Source organism: Portunus trituberculatus, chromosome 2 (genome assembly GCF_017591435.1).
Source record: "Portunus trituberculatus isolate SZX2019 chromosome 2, ASM1759143v1, whole genome shotgun sequence".
In the NCBI taxonomy this organism is placed as follows: domain Eukaryota; kingdom Metazoa; phylum Arthropoda; class Malacostraca; order Decapoda; family Portunidae; genus Portunus; species Portunus trituberculatus.
In genome coordinates, this window is record NC_059256.1 from 5,124,907 (window position 1) to 5,147,406 (window position 22,500).

The 22,500-nt window shown below is 41.5% G+C and overlaps 3 protein-coding genes across 3 annotated transcripts in view; 2 read left to right on the plus strand and 1 right to left on the minus strand.

Annotated features, from left to right (window-relative positions):
* LOC123503435 (RRP12-like protein) overlaps positions 1-887 on the plus strand; it is a 14,710-nt gene extending 13,823 nt beyond the window's left edge. Inside the window, 2 exon segments of the mRNA XM_045253202.1 lie at positions 340-476; positions 614-887. Coding sequence (XP_045109137.1) covers positions 340-476; positions 614-770 — 294 coding nt within the window. The 3' untranslated portion in view covers positions 771-887.
* Positions 888-4,401: 3,514 nt separating this feature from the next.
* On the plus strand, positions 4,402-9,189 carry LOC123503456 (N-acetylglucosaminyl-phosphatidylinositol de-N-acetylase-like; the record flags this gene model as incomplete). Its single annotated transcript, XM_045253225.1, has 5 exons — positions 4,402-4,621; positions 5,282-5,472; positions 6,118-6,217; positions 6,915-7,045; positions 8,221-9,189. Coding segments are annotated over 5 exons (747 nt in total), but the record flags the coding sequence as incomplete, so codon positions are not given.
* Positions 9,190-13,606: 4,417 nt separating this feature from the next.
* LOC123503446 (probable deoxyhypusine synthase) overlaps positions 13,607-22,500 on the minus strand; it is a gene marked incomplete at its 3' end in the record, with an annotated part of 9,174 nt that continues 280 nt past the window's right edge. The window contains 8 exon segments of the mRNA XM_045253213.1: positions 13,607-13,612; positions 13,615-13,668; positions 14,675-14,800; positions 15,322-15,425; positions 16,691-16,883; positions 17,326-17,566; positions 18,160-18,295; positions 21,577-21,699. Of these exon segments, the coding sequence (XP_045109148.1) occupies positions 13,607-13,612; positions 13,615-13,668; positions 14,675-14,800; positions 15,322-15,425; positions 16,691-16,883; positions 17,326-17,566; positions 18,160-18,295; positions 21,577-21,699 (983 nt within the window).

A 22,500-nucleotide genomic window follows, 5' to 3' on the forward strand; every position in this document is an offset into this window, starting at 1 on the left:
TAACTTCCACTACACCCTTGAAAACACCAATAACTTCCACTACACCCTTGAAAACACCAATAACTTCCACTACACCCTTGAAAACACCAATAACTTCCACTACACCCTTGAAAAACACCAATAACTTCCACTACACCCTTGAAAAACACCAATAACTTCCACTACACCCTTGAAAAACACCAATAACTTCCTGTACACCCTTGAAAAACACCAATAACTTCCACTACAACCACAAAAACACCAATAACTTCCACCACACCCTTGTAAAACACCAATAACTTCCACTGCACCCCATTTTGACCTAACCCTGACCTTTTGTGACCTTTCTACCCCCCCCAGGAGGTCAAGAAGAGAGCAAAACGTGACCCTGGGGCAGAATTTAGGTCAAAGAAGGCCGGGGGGGACGTGGCCCTTAAGGGGGGAGCTGTGGCCCCCTTTGCGTACGTCAGGCTGGCCAAGGAACAGCTTAATAGAAGGTGAGAGAGAGAGAGAGAGAGAGAGAGAGAGTGTTTTAAATTAATGTAGTAGTAGTAGTAGTAGTAGTAGTAGTAGTAGTAGTAGTAGTAGTAGCAGCAACATTCTTAACCTAATCCCGTTTTCTTTCCACTTACAGAAAGAAGGCCAAGTTTGAGGGACAGTTTGGCAGCTTGGTTAGGGGGGCCCAGAAGGGGGTGAGGGGGGCCAGGAAGGGGGCAGGGGAGGGGAAAGGAGGAAGTGAGGAGGAGGAGGAGGAGGAAGAAGAAGAGGAGGAGGAGGAGGAGGAGAAATAATTGAAGTTATAAAGTTATATGTATTCTTAGGACTGACTCTCTCTCTCTCTCTCTCTCTCTCTCTCTCTCTCTCTCTCTCTCTCTCTCTCTCTCTCTCTCTCTCTCTCTCTCTCTCTCTCTTCTTGAAATAAATAAGCTTAAATTAATTATGTATTTTTATTTTCTTGGTCAAAATAAAAATAATAATAATTTTACGTACTCCTTGCATGGTGTGAGTGCGTTTGGGGGTGTTTTGAGGTGTTGCATGGTGTTTTGAGTGTGTTTGGGGTTAGTTTTGAGTGTTTTAAGTGTTGTGGAGATGTGTTTGAGTATTTGAGTGTGTTTGGGGCATTCTGAGGTGTTTTGAGTGTTTGGGGGCTTTTTGAGGTGTTGCATGGTGTTTTAAGTTTGAGTGTTTGAGTATTTGGGTGTGTTTGGAGTGTTTTGTTGAGTGTTTTGAGTGTGTTTGGGGTTAGTTTGAGTGTAAGTGTTGTGGAGGTGTGTTTGAGTATTTGGTGTGTGTTTGGAGGTGTTTGAGGTGCATGGTGTTTTGAGTGTGTGTTTTTGAGTGTGTGTTGTGGTGTGTTAGTATTTGAGTGTTTGGGCGTTTGAAGTGTTTTGAGTGTGCATTTTGAGGTGTGTTTGAGTATTTGAGTGTGTTTGAGGTGTTGCATTTTGAGGTGTGTTTGATGTGTGAGTTTGAGTGTGTTAGTTTTGAGTGTGTTTGAAGTGAGTGTTTTAAGAGTTGTGTTTGAGTATTTGAGTGTGTTTGGAGGCGTTCTGAAGTGTTTTGAGTGTTTGGGGTTAGTTTTGAGTGTTTTAAGTGTTGTGGAGATATATTTGAGTGTGTTTGGGGGCGTTTTGAGGTGTTGCATGGTGTTTTGGGTGTGTTTGGGGATAGTTTTGAGTGTTGTGGAGATGTGTTTGAGTATTTGAGTGTGTTTGGGGGCGTTTTGAGGTGTTGCATGGTGTTTTGAGTGTTTTAAGTGTTGTGGAGATGTGTTTGAGTATTTGAGTGTGTTTCGGGGCGTTCTGAAGTGTTTTGAGTGTTTTGGGACATTTTGAGTGTGTTTGGGGTTAGTTTTGAGTGTTTTAAGTGTTGTGGAGGTGTGTTTGAGTATTTGGGAGCGTGAGGTGTTTGGGGGCGTTTGAGTGTTGAGTGTTTTAAGTGTTGTGGAGGTGTGTTTGAGTATTTGGGTGTGTTCTGAGCTGTTGCATGGTATTTTGAGTGTTTTAAGTGGTTTGGGTGTGTGCGGGGTGGTTTTGAGCATATAAGCTATTTTTATAGAGTTTGCGTGTGTTGCGGCACTTTGAGGTGTTGCATGGTGTTTTGAGTGTGTTTTGGGAGCATTTTGAGTGTTTTAAATAGTTTGAGTGTGTGTGAGGGATGTTTTGGGTGTGTTTGCGTGCATCTTGGTGTTTACTGGGTGTTAATAGTGGGACAGCTGCTGTATCTTATCTACATTGATCAAAATAATTGCAAACATTTCTAGCTAAATAGAAATGAATAAAAACACAATGTAAAATAGGAATAATTATTCATGTAGGATAAAAATAAAGGAAAATGTGTTAAATAAGTGAATAAATAATAAATTAGTAAATATTCTAAGCTCGTCGCCTCCCACCCTCGCGCGCTGGCCAGACCAAAACACTCATCTGCAACATACAAGAAGGTCGGGCCAAGACACCGACACCCTCTCACATTTTTGCCTCTCACACGCAAACCACGGGGATTACAGTGCCTTAAATCCCCAGCAGTGAAGCAGAAGGGATTACAGCAGAACATATAAACAGGAGAACAGCGACAACAGGAGCGAAACGGAGAAATACAGGTGTGTAAAATAAGGGGTTTCAATAATTTAGTTGTAGAAAGATGGAGGGAGTGACTTGTATATTTTGGGTGATTTTAAGGGTATTTAAGGGTGAGGAAGGGTGAGAATGGGTGTGCTTGTGGGTTATTAGTGTGTCTACCTGTGTGTGGGTTGCTGCAAGTGTGGGTGGTGCGGGAATGGGGAAATAATGGGTTAAAATAAGTGGGAGGTGTGTTAAGTGTACGGCTGTGGGTGTGATCTTGCCATTAACCCCTTCAGTAGCATGACGTGTTTCCATATTCATTTTGGTGACTATTTGGTGATTATTTGGTGCTTACTGCCTCCTCCTGTGTGTTCTTAACCCCTTCAGTAGCATGACGTGTTTCCCTATTCCTTCTGGTGACCATTTGGTGACTTTCCACAGCTTCACCAACTCATGTGGGAGGTTAAAATAGTGAAGACTGTGGTCATTAATCTTGTGCCCTCCATACACCCTTGCTAATGTCAATAAAATGGTCTAATGGTGCACAAAACTCGTAGTAAAAATGTGTCCCAGTACTGAAGGGGTTAAAATAGTGAAGACTGTGGCCATTAACCCTTGCTAATGTCAATAAAATGGTCTAATGGTGCACAAAACTCGTAGTAAAAATGTGTCCCAGTACTGAAGGGGTTAAAATAGTGAAGACTGTGGCCATTAATCTTGTGCCCTCCATACACCCTTGCTAATGTCAATAAAATGGTCTAATGGTGCACAAAACTCGTAGTAAAAATGTGTCTCAGTACTGAAGGGGTTAGAATAGTGAAGACTGTGGCCATTAACCAATAAAATGGTCTGGTGCACAAAACTCGTAGTAAAAATGTGTCCCAGTACTGAAGGGGTTAGAATAGTGAAGATGGTCAATAAAATGGTCTAATGGTGCACAAAACTCGTAGTAAAAATGTGTCCCAGTACTGAACACCTCAAAACTTATCAAAAACACCCCAAAATACCCCAAAAACACCACAAAACACACCAGATTAGGTTAAGTTAAGTTTGTATTAATTTGATGTATTTTATTGCTAATGAAAATCTCTCTCTCTCTCTCTCTCTCTCTCTCTCTCTCTCTCTCTCTCTCTCTCTCTCTCTCTCCAGGGCCAGTGGTGTCCGGGGTGTGGTAGGGGCGGCCATGTTGGACCCGGTGGTGGTGGTGGCGTGCTGTGCTGGTCTTGGGCTCACTCTGTCTCTCCTCACTCTTGGCTCCTCCCGCCTCCCCACCACCACCACCACCACCATCACCAGCACCACCACCGTCGCCGCCATGGTGTGTGTGTGTGTGTGTGTTTTGGGGTGAACGAGTGTGATTTGTGTGTGTTTTTTGGTGAAAGTGTGTGTGTGTGTGTGTGCGCATGTTTGTGTGTGTGTGTGTGTGTGTGTTTTGGGGTGAACGAGTGTGATTTGTGTGTGTTTTTTGGTGAAAGTGTGTGTGTGTGTGTGTGTGTGTGTGTGTTTTGGGTGAAAGTGTGTGTGTGTGTGTTTGTGTGTGTGTGTGTGTGTGTGTGTGTGTGTGTGTGTTTTGGGGTGAACGAGTGTGATTTGAGTGTGTTTTCTGGTGAAAGTGTGTGTGTGTGTGTGTGTGTGTGTGTGTGTGTGTGTGTGTGTGTGTGTGTGTGTGTGCATGCACCAATATCCTTCACACACTGCCTCATCCTGATCTTCCCATGTCCTCTTGTCCTTCCGTGTGTGTGTGTGTGTGTGTGTGTGTGTGTGTGCATGTTTGTGTGTGTGTGTGTGTGTGTGTTTAAATAATACTCAAAACCATTAATTTCTCTTCCTCCTCCTCCTCCTCCTCCTCAAACCAGGAAGCAAAGAGGAGGAAAAGGAGGAAGGGAGACCAGGAGGAGGAGGAGGAGGAGGAGGAGGAGGAGGAGGCAGCAGCAGCAGCAGCGGCGGTGGGGGGGGTAGGCGAAGAGTAATGGTTGTGACAGCTCACCCTGATGATGAAGTAATGTTCTTCGGACCCACAATCCTTCACTTTACAAGACAGGAAGGAGCTCTGGTGTATCTCCTGTGTATGTCAACTGGTACGTGTGTGTGTGTGTGTGTGTGTGTGTGTGTGTGTTTTGTGGGTGTTTTGTGGGTGTTTTGGTGTGTTTTGTGGGTGTTTTTGGTGTGTTTTTGGTGTGTTTTGGGGTGTGTTGAGGGTTTTTGAGTGTTTTTGTGGGTTTTGTGTGTTTTGTGGGTGTTTAGGGTGTTTTGTGGGTTTTGTGGTGTTTTGTGGGTTTTGAGTGTTTTGGTGTGTTTTGTGGGTTTTGTGGGTGTTTAGGGGTGTTTTGTGGGTTTTGTGTTTTGTGGGTTTTGGTGTGTTTTGGTGTGTTTTGGGGGTTTTGTGGTGTTTTGTGTGTTTTGTGTGTTTTGTGGGTGTTTTGGTGTTTTGTGGGTTTTGTGTGTTTTGTGGTGTTTTGGTGAATTTTGGGTGTTTTGTGTGTGTTTTGGGTGGGTGTTTTGTGGGTTTGGTGTGTTTGTGGGATGTGTTTTGGTGAGTTTTGGGGTGTTTTTGTGTTTTGGTGTGTTTAGGGGTGTTTTGGTATGTTTTTAGTGTGTTTTCCAGTGTTTCATGGTGTTTTATGGTGTTTTAATGTGTTCTGATGCATTCCTTCCTCATATGAATAGAGAAACACCACAAAAATTTTAATCTCTCCTCTCTCTCTCCTCTCTCTCTCTCTCTCCTCTTCCCCCACCAGGTGACTACTATGGCCAAGGTGCGGTGAGAACGAGAGAACTAGTAGCCAGCTGTGTGGTGTTGGGTGTGGCAGCAGAGAATGTGATCCAATATCGCTGTGACGCCCTGCCAGACAGCCCCGATGTGCTGTGGCCCACCCCACACACAGCCAACCTCATCAACCACCACCTGCATGCCCTGGATGTCGATATGGTGGGTTTGTGGGGTGTTTGGAGGTGTTTTTGGGGTGTTTTGTGTGTTTTGGGGTGTTTTGGGGTGTTTTGGGTGTTTTTGGGGTGTTTTGGGTGTTTTGGGGTGTTTTGGGGTGTTTTGGGGTGTTTTGGTGTGTTTTAGGTGTGTTTTAGGTGTTTTGGGGTGATTTTGGGTGTTTTAGGTGTTTTGGGGTGTTTTGAGGTGTTTTGGGGTGTTTTTAGTGTGTTTTTGGTGTGTTTTGTGTTTTGAGGTGTTTTATGGTGTTTTGATAAGTTTTGTTTCAGTACTGGGACACATTTTACCTTGAGTTTTGTGCACCATTAGACCATTTTATTGTAGCAAGGGTGTATGGAGGCACAAGATTAATGGGTCTTCACTATTTTAACCCCTTCAGTACTGGGACACATTTTTACCTTGAGTTTTGTGTACCATTAGACCATTTTATTGACATTAGCAAGGGTGTATGGAGGGCACAAGATTAATGGCCACAGTCTTCACTATTTTAACCCCCACATGAGTTGGTGAAGCTGTGGAAAGTCACCAAATAGTCAAATAGTCACCACAAGGAATAGGGAAACACGTCACGCTACTGAAGAGGTTAAATTGATATATGTTCTCTCCGTGTGTGTGTGTGTGTGTGTGTAGGTGGTGACCTTCGACATGGGGGGGGTCAGCGGCCACTCGAACCACTCAGCATTGTTCTTCGCCCTTCAGCATCTTGTCGAGAGAGAATCGCTGCCCTCAAGTAAGTGTGTTGGTCTTCTTCAGAGAGAGAGAGAGAGAGAGAGAGAGAGAGAGAGTGTGTGTATGTGTGTGTCTAGTTGTATTGAGAGAGAGAGAGAGAGAGAGAGAGAGAGAGTGAGAGAGAAAGTATGTGTGTGTGTGTTTAACTAGTTGTATTGAGAGAGAGAGAGAGAGAGAGAGAGAGAGAGAGAGAGAGAGAGAGAGAGAGAGAGAAAGTATGTGTGTGTGTGTGTGTGTGTTTAACTAGTTGTATTGAGAGAGAGAGAGAGAGAGAGAGAGAGAGAGTGTGTATGTGTGTGTTTACCTAGTTGTATTGAGAGAGAGAGAGAGAGAGAGGTGTGTGTGTGTGTGTGTGTCTAGTTGTATTGAGAGAGAGAGAGAGAGAGAGAGAGAGAGAGTGTGTGTGTGTGTGTTTAACTAGTTGTATTGAGAGAGAGAGAGAGAGAGAGAGAGAGTATGTGTGTGTGTGTCTAGTTGTATTGAGAGAGAGAGAGAGAGAGAGAGAGAGTGTGTGTGTGTGTGTGTGTGTAGTTGTATTGAGAGAGAGTGAGAGTGTGTGTGTGTGTGTGTGTGTGTGTGTATGTGTGTGCATGTATGTATGTACGTACATATATGAAATAGAAATTAAATAATGCTAAAAATCTCTCTCTCTCTCTCTCTCTCTCTCTCTCTCTCTCTCTCTCTCTCTCTCTCCCCAGGATGTGAGGCCTATTCCCTGGACACAGTTGGGTTGGTTCGTAAATATTCCTCTCTTCTTGACGTTCCCTTGAGCTACTCTCTCTCCTCCTGCGCCTTCACTGTCGACAGGAAGAACCATGCCATACTGCAGGTGTGTGTGTGTGTGTGTGTGTGTGTGTGGTGTGTTTTGGAGTGTTTTGTGGGGTTTTGTGTGTTTTGTGTGTTTTGTGTGTTTTGGTGTTTTGTGGGGTTTTGTGTTTTGAGTGTTTTTGTGAGGTTTTGGTGTGTTTTTTTGTGTTTTGGAGTGTTTTGTGTGTGTTTGTGTTGTGGTGTTTGGGTAGTGGGGGTTTTGAGTGGGTTTTGGTGAGTTTTGAGTGTTTTGGGATGTTTTGGTGTGGGTGTTTTGAGTGTGGGGTTTTTGAGTGTTTTGAGGTGTTTTGTTTTGTGTGTTTTGGGGTGGTAGTGTTTTGAGTGTTATGAGTGTGTTTGGGTGTGTTTTGGTGGTGTTTGGAGTATTTTGAGTGCGCTTGGGTGTGGTTTGAGTGTTTTTGGGTGTGTTTTAGTGGTGTTTGGGGTATTTTGAGTGCGTGAGTGTGTTTTGAGTGTTTTTGGGGTGTTTTAGGTGTATTTGGGTGTGTTTGGGGTGAGTAACAATGATTTGAGTGTGTTTGGTGTGTTTTATGGACATTTGAGTGCGTTTTAGTGTGTTTTGAAATAATTTTGTAGCATTTTCACTGTTTTGAATTATGAACATGAAAAAATGATTGATTTTAATTTTTATTTTTATTATTATTATTATTATTATTATTATTATTATTATTATTATTATTATTATTGTTAATACGTGCCTAAAATATTTCTCTTCCCTCCTCCTCCTCCTCCTCCTCCTCCTCCTCCTCCTCCTCCTCCTCTCCTCTTCTTCTTCTTCTTCTTCTTCTTCTTCTTCTTCTTCTTCTTCTTCTTCTTCTTCTTCTTCTTCTTCTCCTCCTCCTCCTCCTTCTCCTCCTCCTCCTCCTCTTCCTTCTCCTTCTCCTCCTCCTCCTCCTCCTCCTCCTCCTCCTCCTCCTCCTCCTCCTCCTCTTCTTCTTCTTCTTCTTCTTCTTCTTCTTCTTCTTCTTCTTCTTCTTCTTCTTCTTCTTCTTCTTCTTCTTCTTCTTCTTCTTCTTCTTCTTCTTCTTCTTCCTCCTCCTCCTCCTCCTCCTCCTCCTCCTCCTCCTCCTCCTCCTCCTCCTCCTCCTCTTCTTCTTCTTCTTCTTCTTCTTCTTCTTCTTCTTCTCCTCCTCCTCCTCCTCCTCCTCCTCCTCCTCCTCCTCCTCCTCCCCACAGAGAGCCATGCGCGCCCACACCTCCCAGTACATATGGTTCAGGCGCCTCTACATGTATTTTTCCCGCTATGTCTTGATCAACACTCTCTCCCGCATCACAGCTTAACCTGGTAACACTGTATTGCGTCCCACACACCATTGGGCGGGTTCACGAGACATTTGGGCGGTTTTTTGCGGGTGTTTGGGGACTGTTGGGCTATTTTTGGGGTATTTTGTTGATTTGGGCGGTTTTTTAAGGGTAGTTTGGAGTTTTGGGCTATTTTGTTGTGTTTTGTTGATTTGGGCGGTTTTTTGAGACATTTGGGTGTTTTTTTGGGGTGTTTGGGCTATTTTTAGGGGTAAATTGGAGTTTTGGGGCAGTTTGGGCGGATTTACGGGGCATTGGGCGGGTTTTTGGGGTAGATTTGGAGTGCTGGGCTAGTTTGGGCGGATTTTAAGTGGATTTACGGGTTTTGGTGTATATTTTGGAGAATTTGGGCGGTTTTTATTATATTTTGGAATGTTGAGCTTATTTTTTCGTAATTTTTAGTAATTTGGGCTATTTTCTGCATGTTTTGGAGGGCGTACTGGCATTTTGGGCTATTTTTTGTCATTTTGGGCGGGTTTTGGGGGTGTTTATTACAGTTGGGCTATTTTGTGTAGTAATTTAATTCATTGGGCGGTTTTTTTGGGGGTGTTTTGATAATTTTGGGCTAGTTTTCTGAGTTTTTTCAATGTTGGGCTATTTTGTGTAGTTTGGGCTATTTTGGTGTAGTTTGGGCTATTTTGGTGTAGTTTTGAGGGTTTTTAAGTCAATTTGGGCGGTTTTGTGTGCGCTGGGTGATATTGCGTGCGTGTGTGTGTGTGTGTGTGCGTGTGAGTGGGTAGAAATAGGCCACAGAGATGACTGGGGGGGTTGTCAAGAGTGTTTCTCCAGTTAATAGTGCAGAAATCATGTCATTCTGCCTCTAGAACCTTAAAAACACCCTTAAAAACACGCGTCACTTCAACTAAACCCTTATAAACACCCTTAAAAACACGTGTCACTTCAACTAAACCCTTAAAACACGTCACTTCAACTAAACCCTTAAAAACACGCGTCACTTCAACTAAACCCTTAAAAACACGCGTCACTTCAACTAAACCCTTAAAAACACGCGTCACTTCAACTAAACCCTTAAAACCCTTAAAAACACGCGTCACTTCAACTAAACCCTTAAAACAACCTTAAAAACACGCGTCACTTCAACTAAACCCTTAAAAACACGCGTCACTTCAACTAAACCCTTAAAAACAACCTTAAAAACACGCGTCACTTCAACTAAACCCTTAAAAACACGCGTCACTTCAACTAAACCCTTAAAAACACGCGTCACTTCAACTAAACCCTTAAAAACACGTGTCACTTCAACTAAACCCTTAAAAACACGCGTCACTTCAACTAAACCCTTAAAAACACCCTTAAAACACGTCACTTCAACTAAACCCTTAAAAACACGCTTCACTTCAACTAAACCCTTAAAAACACCCTTAAAACACGCGTCACTTCAACTAAACCCTTAAAAACCCGCGTCACTTCAACTAAACCCTTAAAAACAACCTTAAAAACGCGCGTCACTTCAACTAAACCCTTAAAAACACGCGTCACTTCAACTAAACCCTTAAAAACCCGCGTCACTTCAACTAAACCCTTAAAAACACCCTTAAAACACGCGTCACTTCAACTAGACCCTTAAAAACCCACGTCACTTCAACTAAACCCTTAAAAACACGTCACTTCAACTAGACCCTTTAGAATGTAGCAAAGAGAAGGAGAGAGAGAGAGAGAGAGAGAGAGAGAGAGAGAGTGTGTGTGTGTGTGTGTGTATAAGGTTAATGAACTCACTCAGCCATCCAATAATATTAGTCCTTATGGAAATTAGCTGTCCATGGTGGGGGGGGGGGAGAAGGGTGTTTTAGTGTAGTCCACCCTTATCACAGCTCCGTTTTCTATGCAAGCTAATAGAAAACGTAAATAATAATAATAATAATAATAATAATAATAGCAAATTTTTAGAGAGAATTATTAAGACAACGAAAATTAGAGAGAGAGAGAGAGAGAGAGAGAGAGTGTGTGTGTGTGAGAGAGAGAGAAAGAGAGAGAGAGAGAAAAAAAAAACACAAAATTTCTCATAATAATAGTGTTTCCTTGTGTTTCGCTAGTGTTGCGTGTCACTTGAAAACCTTGCATTTTTTGTGTGCTTCGGACGCAACACTCACATTCTCGAGTGTTGCGTAAGGGCGTGTGTTGCAGGAATTCATTTTTTTCAGTATTTTTCAAAGTGTTGTGCGTTGTGTTGCTAAAAATCGCGAATACTTTCCTCTTTAGTGTTGCATAAGCTTGTGTTGCGGCAATATATCGTTTTTTCTTAATTCTTACAAGTGTTACATGGAGAAAGTGTTCCAGAGTGTGTTGCGTGGTTAATGTAAGCTTGTGTTCTATATCTAGTGTTGCCAGAAGTGTTGCTGTATTTATTGTGTTTTATATTGAATTTTTTGTGTTGCGAGAAAGTTTTGTATAAAATTTGACTAATTTTTTTTTTCGAGTGTTGCGTGTGAGAATTTGAGTTGCAGGAATTATATTAAGTTTTTTTCAAGTTAAGTGTTACGAGTTTGTGTTGCGAGAAAGTCTTGTATGTAAATTAAGACAATATTGATGTCTTTTAAGTGTTGCGTGTTACGATTTAAGTTGCGAAGTGTGTATTGCAAATAATATTAAGGTTTAGTGTTGCGAGTTTGTGTTGCGAGGAACTTTTTGTATGTAAATTTGAGACTTATGTTTTTCGAGTGTTGCGTGTAAGAATTTGTGTTGCTGGATTAAATATATTTCTTTTTTTTACATATTTTGAAGTGTTACAGTGAAGATTTTATGTTCCGGCAGATTTTTGAGTGTTGCGTGCAAGAATATTTGAGTTGCAGGTTTGAAATATAGTTTTTTTTATATATATTTAAGTGTTACATGGAGATTTTGTGTTGCGAGAAAGTTTTGTATGTAAATTTGAAACTATAATGTTTTTCTCAAGTGTTGCGAGTGAGAATTTGAGTTGCGAGACGTGTATTGCGAATTAGATGAAAGTTTATTGAAGGGTAGTGTTACATAAGTGAATTTGTGTTGCGAGAGTTGTTTTGTATGTAAATTTCGACCATATTGTTGTTTTTCGAGTGTTGCGAGTAAGAATTTGAGTTGCGAGATGTGTATTGCAAATAATACTCATTTTTTTAAGGTTTTGTGTTGCGAGAAAGTTGTTTTGTATGTAAATTCCGACCATATTGTTGTTTTCGAGTGTTGCGAGTAAGAATTTGAGTTGCGAGATGTGTATTACAAAATAATATTCAATTTTTTAAAGGTTTTGTGTTACGTAAGGGAGTTTGTGTTGCGAGAAAGTTGTTTTGTATGTAAATTCCGACCATATTGTTGTTTTTCGAGTGTTGCGAGTAAGAATTTGAGTTGCGAGATGTGTATTACAAAATAATAATCAATTTTTTAAAGGTTTTGTGTTACGTAAGGGAGTTTGTGTTGCGAGAAAGTTGTTTTGCATGTAAATTAAAACCATATTGTTGTTTTTCGAGTGTTGCGAGTAAGAATTTTGAGTTGCAAGAATGTATTGCGAATTACTTTAAAGATTAGTGTTACAGAAATGAGTTTTGTGTTGCGAGTAAGTTGTATTGAAAGTTGAGACCATAATATTGTTTTCCGAGTGTTGCGAGTAAGAATTTGAGTTGCAGATAATACTTGGAGTTAATTTTCAAGTCTAGAGTGACGTAAGCGAGTTTGTGTTGCGAGAAAGTTGTGTTGCATGTAAATTGAAGCTTGTTTGTGTTGCGAGGACACGTTTTGAGTTGCCAGGAAGTGTTGCTATCAAAATATTAGTGCTCTCTCTCTCTCTCTCTCTCTCTCTCTCTTTCTGATATTGCCATTATTGTAGAGAAAAGAGAAAGAGAGAGAGAGAGAGAATACTATCTTTAATTGTGCCAAAATTTTAATATAACTGAAATTTAATGAATTCTTTGCACTGAGAGAGAGAGAGAGAGAGAGAGAGAGAGAGTGTCTGTCTGTCTGTGTGTCTGTACATATATATATTTATTTGTAAATATAAACAATATTGATTTATTTCAAATTTTACTTAACCTACTACTACTACTACTACTACTGCTACTACTACTACTACTACTACTACTACTACTACTACTACTGGCAGGATAGTAACACCAGTATTGAGGGAATGGCAATGTTTAATGAGCAAATTGAAATATTTTATAACACAAAAAGAGAGAGAGGGGTGTTTTGTGGTGTTTTGGAGTGTTTTTGTGGTGTTTAGAGGTATTTTGGGGGTTTTAAAGGTGTTTTGTGTTTTTTTGGGGTTTTAGGGGTGTTTTTGGTGTATTTTGAGGTGTTTTGGGGTGTTTTGATGTGTTTAGAGATGTTTTTGGGGTGTTAATGGTGTTTCTGGTGTTTTGGGTGTTTTGATGTGTTTTGGTGTGTTTTGAGTGTTTTGGGTGTTTGATGTATTTAGAGGTGTTTTATGGGTGTTTTGAGGTGTTTAGCGGGTGTTTTGAGGTGTTTTGGTGTGTTTTGAAGTGTTTTAGGGGTGTTTTGGGATTTTAGAGGTGTTTTTGGGGTGTTTAGGAGTGTTTCTGAGGTGATTTGGGGTGTTTTAATGTGTTTAGAGGTGTTTTGGTGTGTTTTAGGGTGTTAATGGGTGTTTCTTAATGTAGAAAAGTTGTTTTAGAAGTTTGTTTACGGTAGAAAGTTCTGAAAATAAAGATTATACACACACACACACACACACACACACACACACACACACACACACACACACACACACACACACACATAGGAACGCAGAACTTATTGTATTTAAATCACAGTTTTAACACACACACACACACACACACACAATTTTTCTTTCTTCATAAGCACACTCAAACATGGAAACACACTCAAAACATCTAAAACACACTCAAATGCACTCAAAACACACCCAAACACACTCAAAATATCCCTCAACACCTCAGACGCACTCAAAACACTCAAAATACCGCTGAACACCTCAAACGCACTCAAAACACACTCAAAATACCCCTGAACACCTCAAACACACTCAAAACACACTCAAACACACTCAAAATACCGCTGAACACCCCAAACACACTCAAAACACACTCAAAACACACTCAAACACACTCAAAACACTCAAACACACTCAAAACACTCAAACACACTCAAACACACACACACACACAAAGCAATTTAAATCTTAACTATCTATAACAACAATAGTAATAGTAGAGAACATACTACTACTACTACTACTACTACTACTACTACTACTATTTTTCTTCCTCCTCTTGTTGTGGTGGTGGTGGTGGTGGTGGTGGCAAATGTCTCGCCAACAAGCAGAGGGAACACTAACGAGGCCTCTGCATAAATCTGGAATAGTAGTAGTAGTAGTAGTAGTAGTAGTAGAAACACACCTACATAGCCAAAAACATCCCAAAACACACAAAACACTCCACAACACCCAAAAAACACCCCACAACACCCTAAACACACCAAAAACATCCTAAAACACCCCAAAACACACTTATTCCCCTGCAAACACCTCAAAAACACCCCACAACACCCTAAACACACCAAAAACACCCAAAACACACTTATTCTACAAACACCTCATAAACACCTCAAAACACCCAAAACACCCCAAAACACCCCAAAACACACTTATTCCCCATAAACACCTCAAAAACACCCCAAAAACACCCCTGTAAACACACAAAACACACCAAAACACTCTAAAACACATAAAAATACCCCAAAACACACTTATATCCCCATAAACACCCACAAAACACCCACAAACACTCCTAAACACACCACAATCCCCCAAAACACACTTATAGCCCTTCAAACACCTCAAAACACACTCAAACACACTATACCCTTCAAACACACTAAAACACAAAAACACACCAAACACCCCAAACCACACTTAAACCCCCACAAACACTCATAAACACCCCAAAACACACCACAATCCCCACAAACACACCAAACACACCAAAACACCAAAACACCAGAAAACACACTTAAACACCCCACAAACACCTCAAAACACATTTATACACCCCACAAACACCCTAAAACACCTCAAACACCCCAGAAACACACTTAAACACACAAACACCCCACAAACACACTTAAACCCCACAAACACCTCAAAACACCCAAAAACACTTATAACACACAAACACCTCAAAACACCCCAAAACACACCATAATCCCCCACAAACACACCAAAACACCCCAAAAACACCCCTAAAATACCAAAACACCCCTAAAACACCAAAACACACCAAAAACACACTTAAACCCCCACAAACACCCCAAAACACCCCACAAACACACTTAAACCCCCCACAAACACCCCCAAACACACCTTGACAGGGTTAGCATCCAATCTTATCTTGCCCCAGGACACAGCCTCGTCTGGCCGAGCCCCGCTGTCACTTCCGTCAAATTCAGATGCTGTGTTTAGGAAGACGGAGAAATTTGCTCCATTGCGCTGAGAGAGAGAGAGAGAGTGAGAGTGAATGAGAGAGAGAGAGAGAGTGTGAGAGAGAGAGAGAGATAGCTTTCTTTTCTCTCTCTCTTTCTTTTTTGCATTTTTCGATCTTAAAACTGAGAGAGAGAGATAGTTTTCTCTCTCTCTCTCTCTCTCTCTTTTTTCATTTTTTCGATCTTAAAACTGAGAGAGAGAGAGAGAGAGAGAGAGAGAACATATATACAAGGTAATATATTAGAACACACACACACACACACACACACACACACACACACACACATTTTTTCTCTTCATAAACACACTCAAATTAACATGGAAACACACTCAAAACACCCAAAACACACTCAAAATACACCCAAAACACCCACAAACACACCCAAAACACACCCAAACACTTAAAACACACCCAAAATACACTCAAACTCCCCAAAACACACCCAAACACACTCAAAACACACCCAAAACACCCACAAACACACCCAAACACACTCAAATGCACTCAAACACCCAAACGCACTCACCATTAGGTTTGAGTTGCATATATGGTGTTTGACAAGTCCGCCTCCAACAATAATCATACCAGTGTTGAGTGATTTCTTGGCCAGCTGGTTGATCAGTCTCAGATCTGAAATGTAACAACTATTTTAAGACTATTTTGACTATGAAGCAAGTGTCACAGGATAGTCAAAATTGGAGGAGAGGTGGAGGAAACATGGAGGAAGGTCTGTGAGGAAGGAGATTCGTGGAGGTAACTTGTGGAGGGAGATATGGAGGAAAGATTACAGACTTATGGAGGGAAAAATGTCTGGTTTTGATTTCAGATAGTCAAACATTAAGACTATTTTAACTATCAAGCAAGAGTCACAGGATAGTCAAAATTGGAGGAGAGGTGGAGGAAACATGGAGGAAGGTCTGTGAGGAAGGAGATGCGTGGAGGTAACTTGTGGAGGGAGATATGGAGGAAAGATTACAAACTTATGGAGGGAAAAATATCTGGTTTTGATTTGAGACTATCAAACATTAAGACTATTTTAACTATCAAGGAAGGAGGTAGGATAGTCAAAATTGGAGGAGAGGTGGAGGAAACATGGAGGAAGGTCTGTGAGGAGGGACATGCAGTGGAGGTAACTTGTGGAGGGAGATATGGAGGAAAGATTACAGACTTACGGAGGGAAAAATATGTGGTTTTGATTTAGACTATCTTAAACTACTATTTTAACTATCAAGGAAGGAGGTAGGATAGTCAAAATTGGAGGAAGGTGGAGGAAACATGGAGGAAGGTCTGTGTAGGAGGAGAGTGGAGGTAACTTGTGGAGGGAGATATGGAGGAAAGATTACAAACTTGGAGGAGAAAAATATCTGGTTTTGATTTAGACTATCAAAAACTACTATTTTAACTATCAAGGAAGGAGGTAGGATAGTCAAAATTGGAGGAGAGGTGGAGGAAACATGGAGGAAAGGTCTGTGTAGGTGGAGGAAAGTGGAGGTAACTTGTGGAGGGAGATATGGAGGAAAGATTACAGACTTGGAGGGAAAATATCTGTTTTGATTTAGACTATCTTAAAAGACTATTTTAACTATGAAGGAAGGGAGGTAGGATAGTCAAAATTGGAGGAGAGGTGGAGGAAACATTGAGGAAGGTCTGTGTGGGAGGAGGAATGTGGAGGTAACTTGTGGAGGGAGATATGGAGGAAAGATTACAAACTTACGGAGGGAAAAATATCTGATTATGATTTCAGATAGTCAAACATTAAGACTATTTTAACTATCAAGCAAGAGTCACAGGATAGTCAAAATTGGAGGAGAGGTGGAGGAAACATGGAGGAAGAACTGAGAGGAAGCACAACCCCGGAGACAAACCCCAAACGGAGATATGGGAAAAAACATTACCCTCGGCGATGTCCAAAACAAGTCCCGGATTTCTTATACCATGGAAGTAAATCATATCTCCTAAGCTTCCGTCAGTCAAGGCCGGACTGAATATTGGGATCTTATTAATGGCCGCCCAGTACGCAATGGAGGTCGGGTCATTGATCTCCTTGCCGAGCCTCGCAATGACCTTTGAGGGAGTCCAGTTCTTGCCCTAAGGTGCAAAAAAAGGTTAGTAGTAGTAGTAGTAGTAGTAGTAGTAGTAGTAGTAGTAGTAGTAGTAGTAGTAGTAGTAGTAGTAGTAGTAGTAGTAGTAGTAGTAGTTGTTTAGGTTAGGTGTGGTGTGTGTGTGTGTGTGTGTAGTGTAGTAGTAGTAGTAGTAGTAGTAGTAGTTGTTGTAGTTGTAGTAGTAGTAGTAGTAGTAGTAGTAGTAGTAGTAGTAGTAGTAGTAGTAGTAGTAGTAGTAGTTGTTGTTTTAAAGAGTTTTATTTGTAATGTCTCTCTCTCTCTCTCTCTCTCTCTCTCTCTCTCTCTCTCTCTCTCTCTCTCTCTCTCTCTCTCTCACAATCTCTCTCTCATTATTTCATTACCCTCACACACACACACACACACACACACACACACACACACACACACACACACACACAGACACACACCTCCTCCTTCTGCTCGGCCAACAGTGTGTCTAATATTGGCATGATCCAGTCTTCAAATTTGCAATAATTGTTGTTTGGCACTAAAAGGTTTCCAATCCTATTAATCCCTTTCACCCTCAGCTCGGATCCCTTCAGGTGGAAGTCCCCCAGGTATGTCGGGGCTAGGCATTTGATAAGGTCTTCTTCAACACCCCCCGCTGTGGTCACCAGACAGTCCACCAGTCCATGCTGCACCAAGAACCTGCAAAATGGTGAAATAGCTGTGAATTTTTAGGGGTTAATGCACTCAAAACTGTTAAAATGTTGTTAGACGCACTCTCACACACACTTACAGACACTTACAGACACTTACAGGCACACACACACACTCACAAGTATTCAAATGGCCTAAAACACCTCAAAACACACCAAAATACACCAAAACACCAAAATACACCAAAACACCTCAAAACACACCCAAACACACCCAAACACACCAAAAACACCTCAAAACACCCCATAACACTCCAAAACACTCAAAACACACCAAGAACACCCAAAACACACCAAAAACACACCAAAACACTCAAAACACTCAAAAACACACCAAAAACATCCCAAAACACACCAAAACACTCAAAACACTCAAAAACACACCAAAAACATCCCAAAACACTCAAACACTCAAAACACTCAAAACACCTCAAATACACAAAACACACAAAAACACCCCAAAACACCCAAAACACACCAAAAACATCCCAAACCCCACAAAAACACCCTAAAAACCCCTCAAAACACACCCCAAAGGCACCCAAACACACCCAAACGCACCCCAAACGCACCCAAACGCACCTGATGGTCTCACGCACTCCACATGAAGCCATATTTGAGGTATAGCCTAGGAAAATGGTGCAGTTGTTCCTAACTGCAATAGATTCCGAGATCTTCAAATCCTCCATATCTTCAAATGTCTCTCTCTGCAAGCAATCTGTGGGGGGGGGGGAGGAGGAGGAGGAGGAGGAGGAGGAGGAGGAGGAGGAGGAGGAGGAGGAGGAGGAGGAGGAGGAGGAGGAGGAGGAGGAGGAGGAGGAGGAGGAGGAGGAGGAGAAGAAGGAGAAGAAGAAGAAGAAAGAGGAGGAGGAGGAGGAAGAAACAGAGGAGGAGAGGAAACAGAGGAGGAAGAGGAGGAGGAGGAGGAGGAGGAGGAGGAGGAGAGGAAACAGAGGAGGAGGAGGAGAAGGAGAAGAAGAAGAAGAAGAAGAAGAAGAAGAAGAAGAAGAAGAAATACAATTAAATACATATCAACACAGACACACACACACACACACACACACACACACACACACACAGACAGACATTTTGGAGCATTTAATACAATTTCCACAAATAAAACACTGCTATTTAATTCCACGCACAGACAAATCCTGAGAATATATTAGGACTTGTAGGATACACCCCATGCAGGAACATGCAGGAGTCGTGTGGCGTCCTATCTCCAAAAAGGACTGAAGGAAATTGCAAAGGACCTCACATATGAAGGAAATGGGACTAAAGGACCTCACATATGAAGGAAATGGGACTAAAGGACCTCACATATGAAGGAAATGGGACTAAAGGACCTCTCACATGAAGGACTGAAGGAAATGGGACTAAAGGACCTCACATATGAAGGAAATGGGACTAAAGGACCTCACATATGAAGGAAATGGGACTAAAGGACCTCTCACATGAAGGACTGAAGGAAATGGGACTAAAGGACCTCACATATGAAGGAAATGGGACTAAAGGACCTCACATATGAAGGACTGAAGGAAATGGGACTAAAGGACCTCTCATATGAAGGAAATGGGACTAAAGGACCTCACATATGAAGGACTGAAGGAAATGGGACTAAAGGACCTCTCACATGAAGGACTGAAGGAAATGGGACTAAAGGACCTCACATATGAAGGAAATGGGACTAAAGGACCTCACATATGAAGGAAATGGGACTAAAGGACCTCTCACATGAAGGACTGAAGGAAATGGGACTAAAGGACCTCACATATGAAGGAAATGGGACTAAAGGACCTCACATATGAAGGACTGAAGGAAATGGGACTAAAGGACCTCTCATATGAAGGAAATGGGACTAAAGGACCTCACATATGAAGGAAATGGGACTAAAGGACCTCTCATATGAAGGACTGAAGGAAATGGGACTAAAGGACCTCACATATGAAGGACTGAAGGAAATGGGACTAAAGGACCTCACATATGAAGGAAATGGGACTAAAGGACCTCACATATGAAGGAAATGGGACTAAAGGACCTCACATATGAAGAACCTCCTCCTCCTCCTCCTCCTCTTCTTCCTCCTCCTCCTCCTCCTCCTCCTCCTCCTCCTCCTCCTTACCATCTTCTCAATCTCCTTCACAGCTCTTCCGAAATTCGTGGCTTGGAATCCAGAATACAGAAAGGACTGGAATAGTTTGTGATAGTCAATTCCAGTGTTGAAGTCATATCCTGGAAATAGTAGTAGTAGTAGTAGTAGTAGTAGTAGTAGTAGTAGTAGTAGTAGTAGTGGTGGTGGTTTTCTATAAATGCTAAACAAACTCATAAAAACTCATTAAATCACTTCATAAACATTCTATCAACATTTGACTAATATTTTTTCCAGCTACCAATATTCAACTAACATTTTAGCTGTCTGGCCACTATTTTGTCTTCCCTACCACAATTTTGTCTTCAGCAACCACAATTTTCTCTTCCCTACCACAATTTTCTCTCCAAAAACCAACATTTTACCTCCAGCAACCACAATTTTACCTCCAGCAACCACAATTCCCTCCCCTACCACCATTCAACCAACATTTCCTCTCCAAAAACCAACATTTTATCTCCAGCAACCACAATTTTACCTCTAGCAACCACAATTTTCTCTCCAAAAACCAACATTTTACTCCAAAAACCAACATTTTACCTCCAGCAACCACAATTTCCTCTCCTACCACCATTCAACCAACATTTCCTCCAGCAACCACAATTTTACCTCCAAAAACCAACATTTCCTCTCCTAAAACCAACATTTTACCTCCAAAAACCAACATTTTACCTCTAGCAACCACAATTTTCTCTCCAAAAACCAACATTTTACCTCCAGCAACCACAATTTCCTCTCCTACCACCACTCAACCAACATTTCCTCCACCAACCAACATTTCCTCTCCTAAAACCAACATTTTCTCTCCAAAAACCAACATTTTACCTCCAAAAACCAACATTTTACCTCCACCAACCACAATTTTACCTCCACCAACCACAATTCCCTCCCCTACCACCACTCAACCAACATTTCCTCCAGCTATCAACATTCTATCTCTAGCAACCACAATTTTACCTCCACCAACCACAATTCCCTCCCCTACCACCACTCAACCAACATTTCCTCCAGCTATCAACATTCTATCTCTAGCAACCACAATTTTGTCTCCACCAACCACAATTTCCTCTAAAAAAACCAACATTTTACCTCCAGCAACCACAATTTCCTCTCCTACCACCATTCAACCAACATTTTCTCTCCAGCAACCACAATTTTACCTCCAAAAACCAACATTTTACCTCCACCAACCACAATTTCCTCTCCTACCAGCATTCAACCAACATTTCCTCCAGCTACCACAATTTCCTCTCCAGCAACCACAATTTCCTCCCCTACCAGCATTCAACCAACATTTCCTCCACCAACCAACATTCTATCTCCACCAACCACAATTTTACCTCCACCAACCACAATTTTCTCTCCAAAAACCAACATTTCCTCCCCCCTACCACAATTTCCTCCCCTACCACCATTCAACCAACATTTCCTCCAGCAACCACAATTTTACCTCCAAAAACCAACATTTTCTCTCCTAAAACCAACATTTTACTCCAAAAACCAACATTTTCTCTCCTAAAACCAACATTTTCTCTCCAAAAACCAACATTTTACCTCCACCAACCACAATTCCCTCCCCTACCACCACTCAACCAACATTTTCTCTCCAGCAACCACAATTTTCTCTCTTCTACCACAATTTCCTGTCCAAAAACCAACATTTCCTCTCCTAAAACCAACATTTTACCTCCAAAAACCAACATTTTACCTCCAAAAACCAACATTTTCTCTCCTAAAACCAACATTTTACCTCCATCAACCACAATTTTACCTCCACCAACCACAATTTTACCTCCAGCAACCACAATTCCCTCCCCTACCACCATTCAACCAACATTTCCTCTCACCTTGTACAGTTGGTGTCCCAGGAGGCAGTTCTTCTGATTTCATTAATACGATGTCCTCAGAGGCGTCAGATTGTGGTAGTTGTGGTAGTTGTGGTTGTTGTGGTTGTTCCTGGTCGGCCATTGCTGTAATTGTTGTAGTTGTTGTTGTTGTTGTTGTAGTTGTTGTTGTTGTTGTTGTGGAAGGATTAAAGGGAAATTTATTGTTTGTTTATATAAAAAAAAAATTAATATGATTTGATTGTGTGTGTGTGTGTGTCTCTCTCTCTCTCTCTCTCTCTCTCTCTCTCTCTCTCTCTCTCTCTCTCCTAATTCATTATCTTTAATCAAGGAAGAGAGAGAGAGCTATCTTTAATGTACCACAGCTCTCTCTCTCTCTCTCTCTCTCTCTCTCTCTCTCTCTCTCTCTCTCTCTCTCAGCTTTGAAAAAAAAATTATCAGAGAGAGAGAGAGAGAGAGAGAGAAAACTGTACATTAAAGATAGCTCTCTCTCTCTCTCTCTCTCTCTCTCTCTCTCTCTCTCTCTCAGCTTTGAAAAAAAATATCAGAGAGAGAGAGAGAGAGAGAGAGCTGTGGTACATTAAAGATAGCTCTCTCTCTCTCTCTCTCTCTCTCAGCTTTGAAAAAAAAATTATCAGAGAGAGAGAGAGAGAGACTACATTAAAGATAGCTCTCTCTCTCTCTCTCTCTCAGCTTTGAAAAAAATTATCAGAGATAGAGAGAGAGAGAACTACATTAAAGATAGCTCTCTCTCTGTCTCTGTCTCTGTCTCTCTCTCTCTCTCTCTCTCTCTCAGCTTTGAAAAAAAAATATCAGAGAGAGAGAGAGAGCTCTGGTACATTAAAGATAGCTCTCTCTGTGTGTCTCTCTCTCTCTCTCTCTCTCTCTCTTTGTTGATTAAAGATAATTAATTAGAGAGAGAGAGAG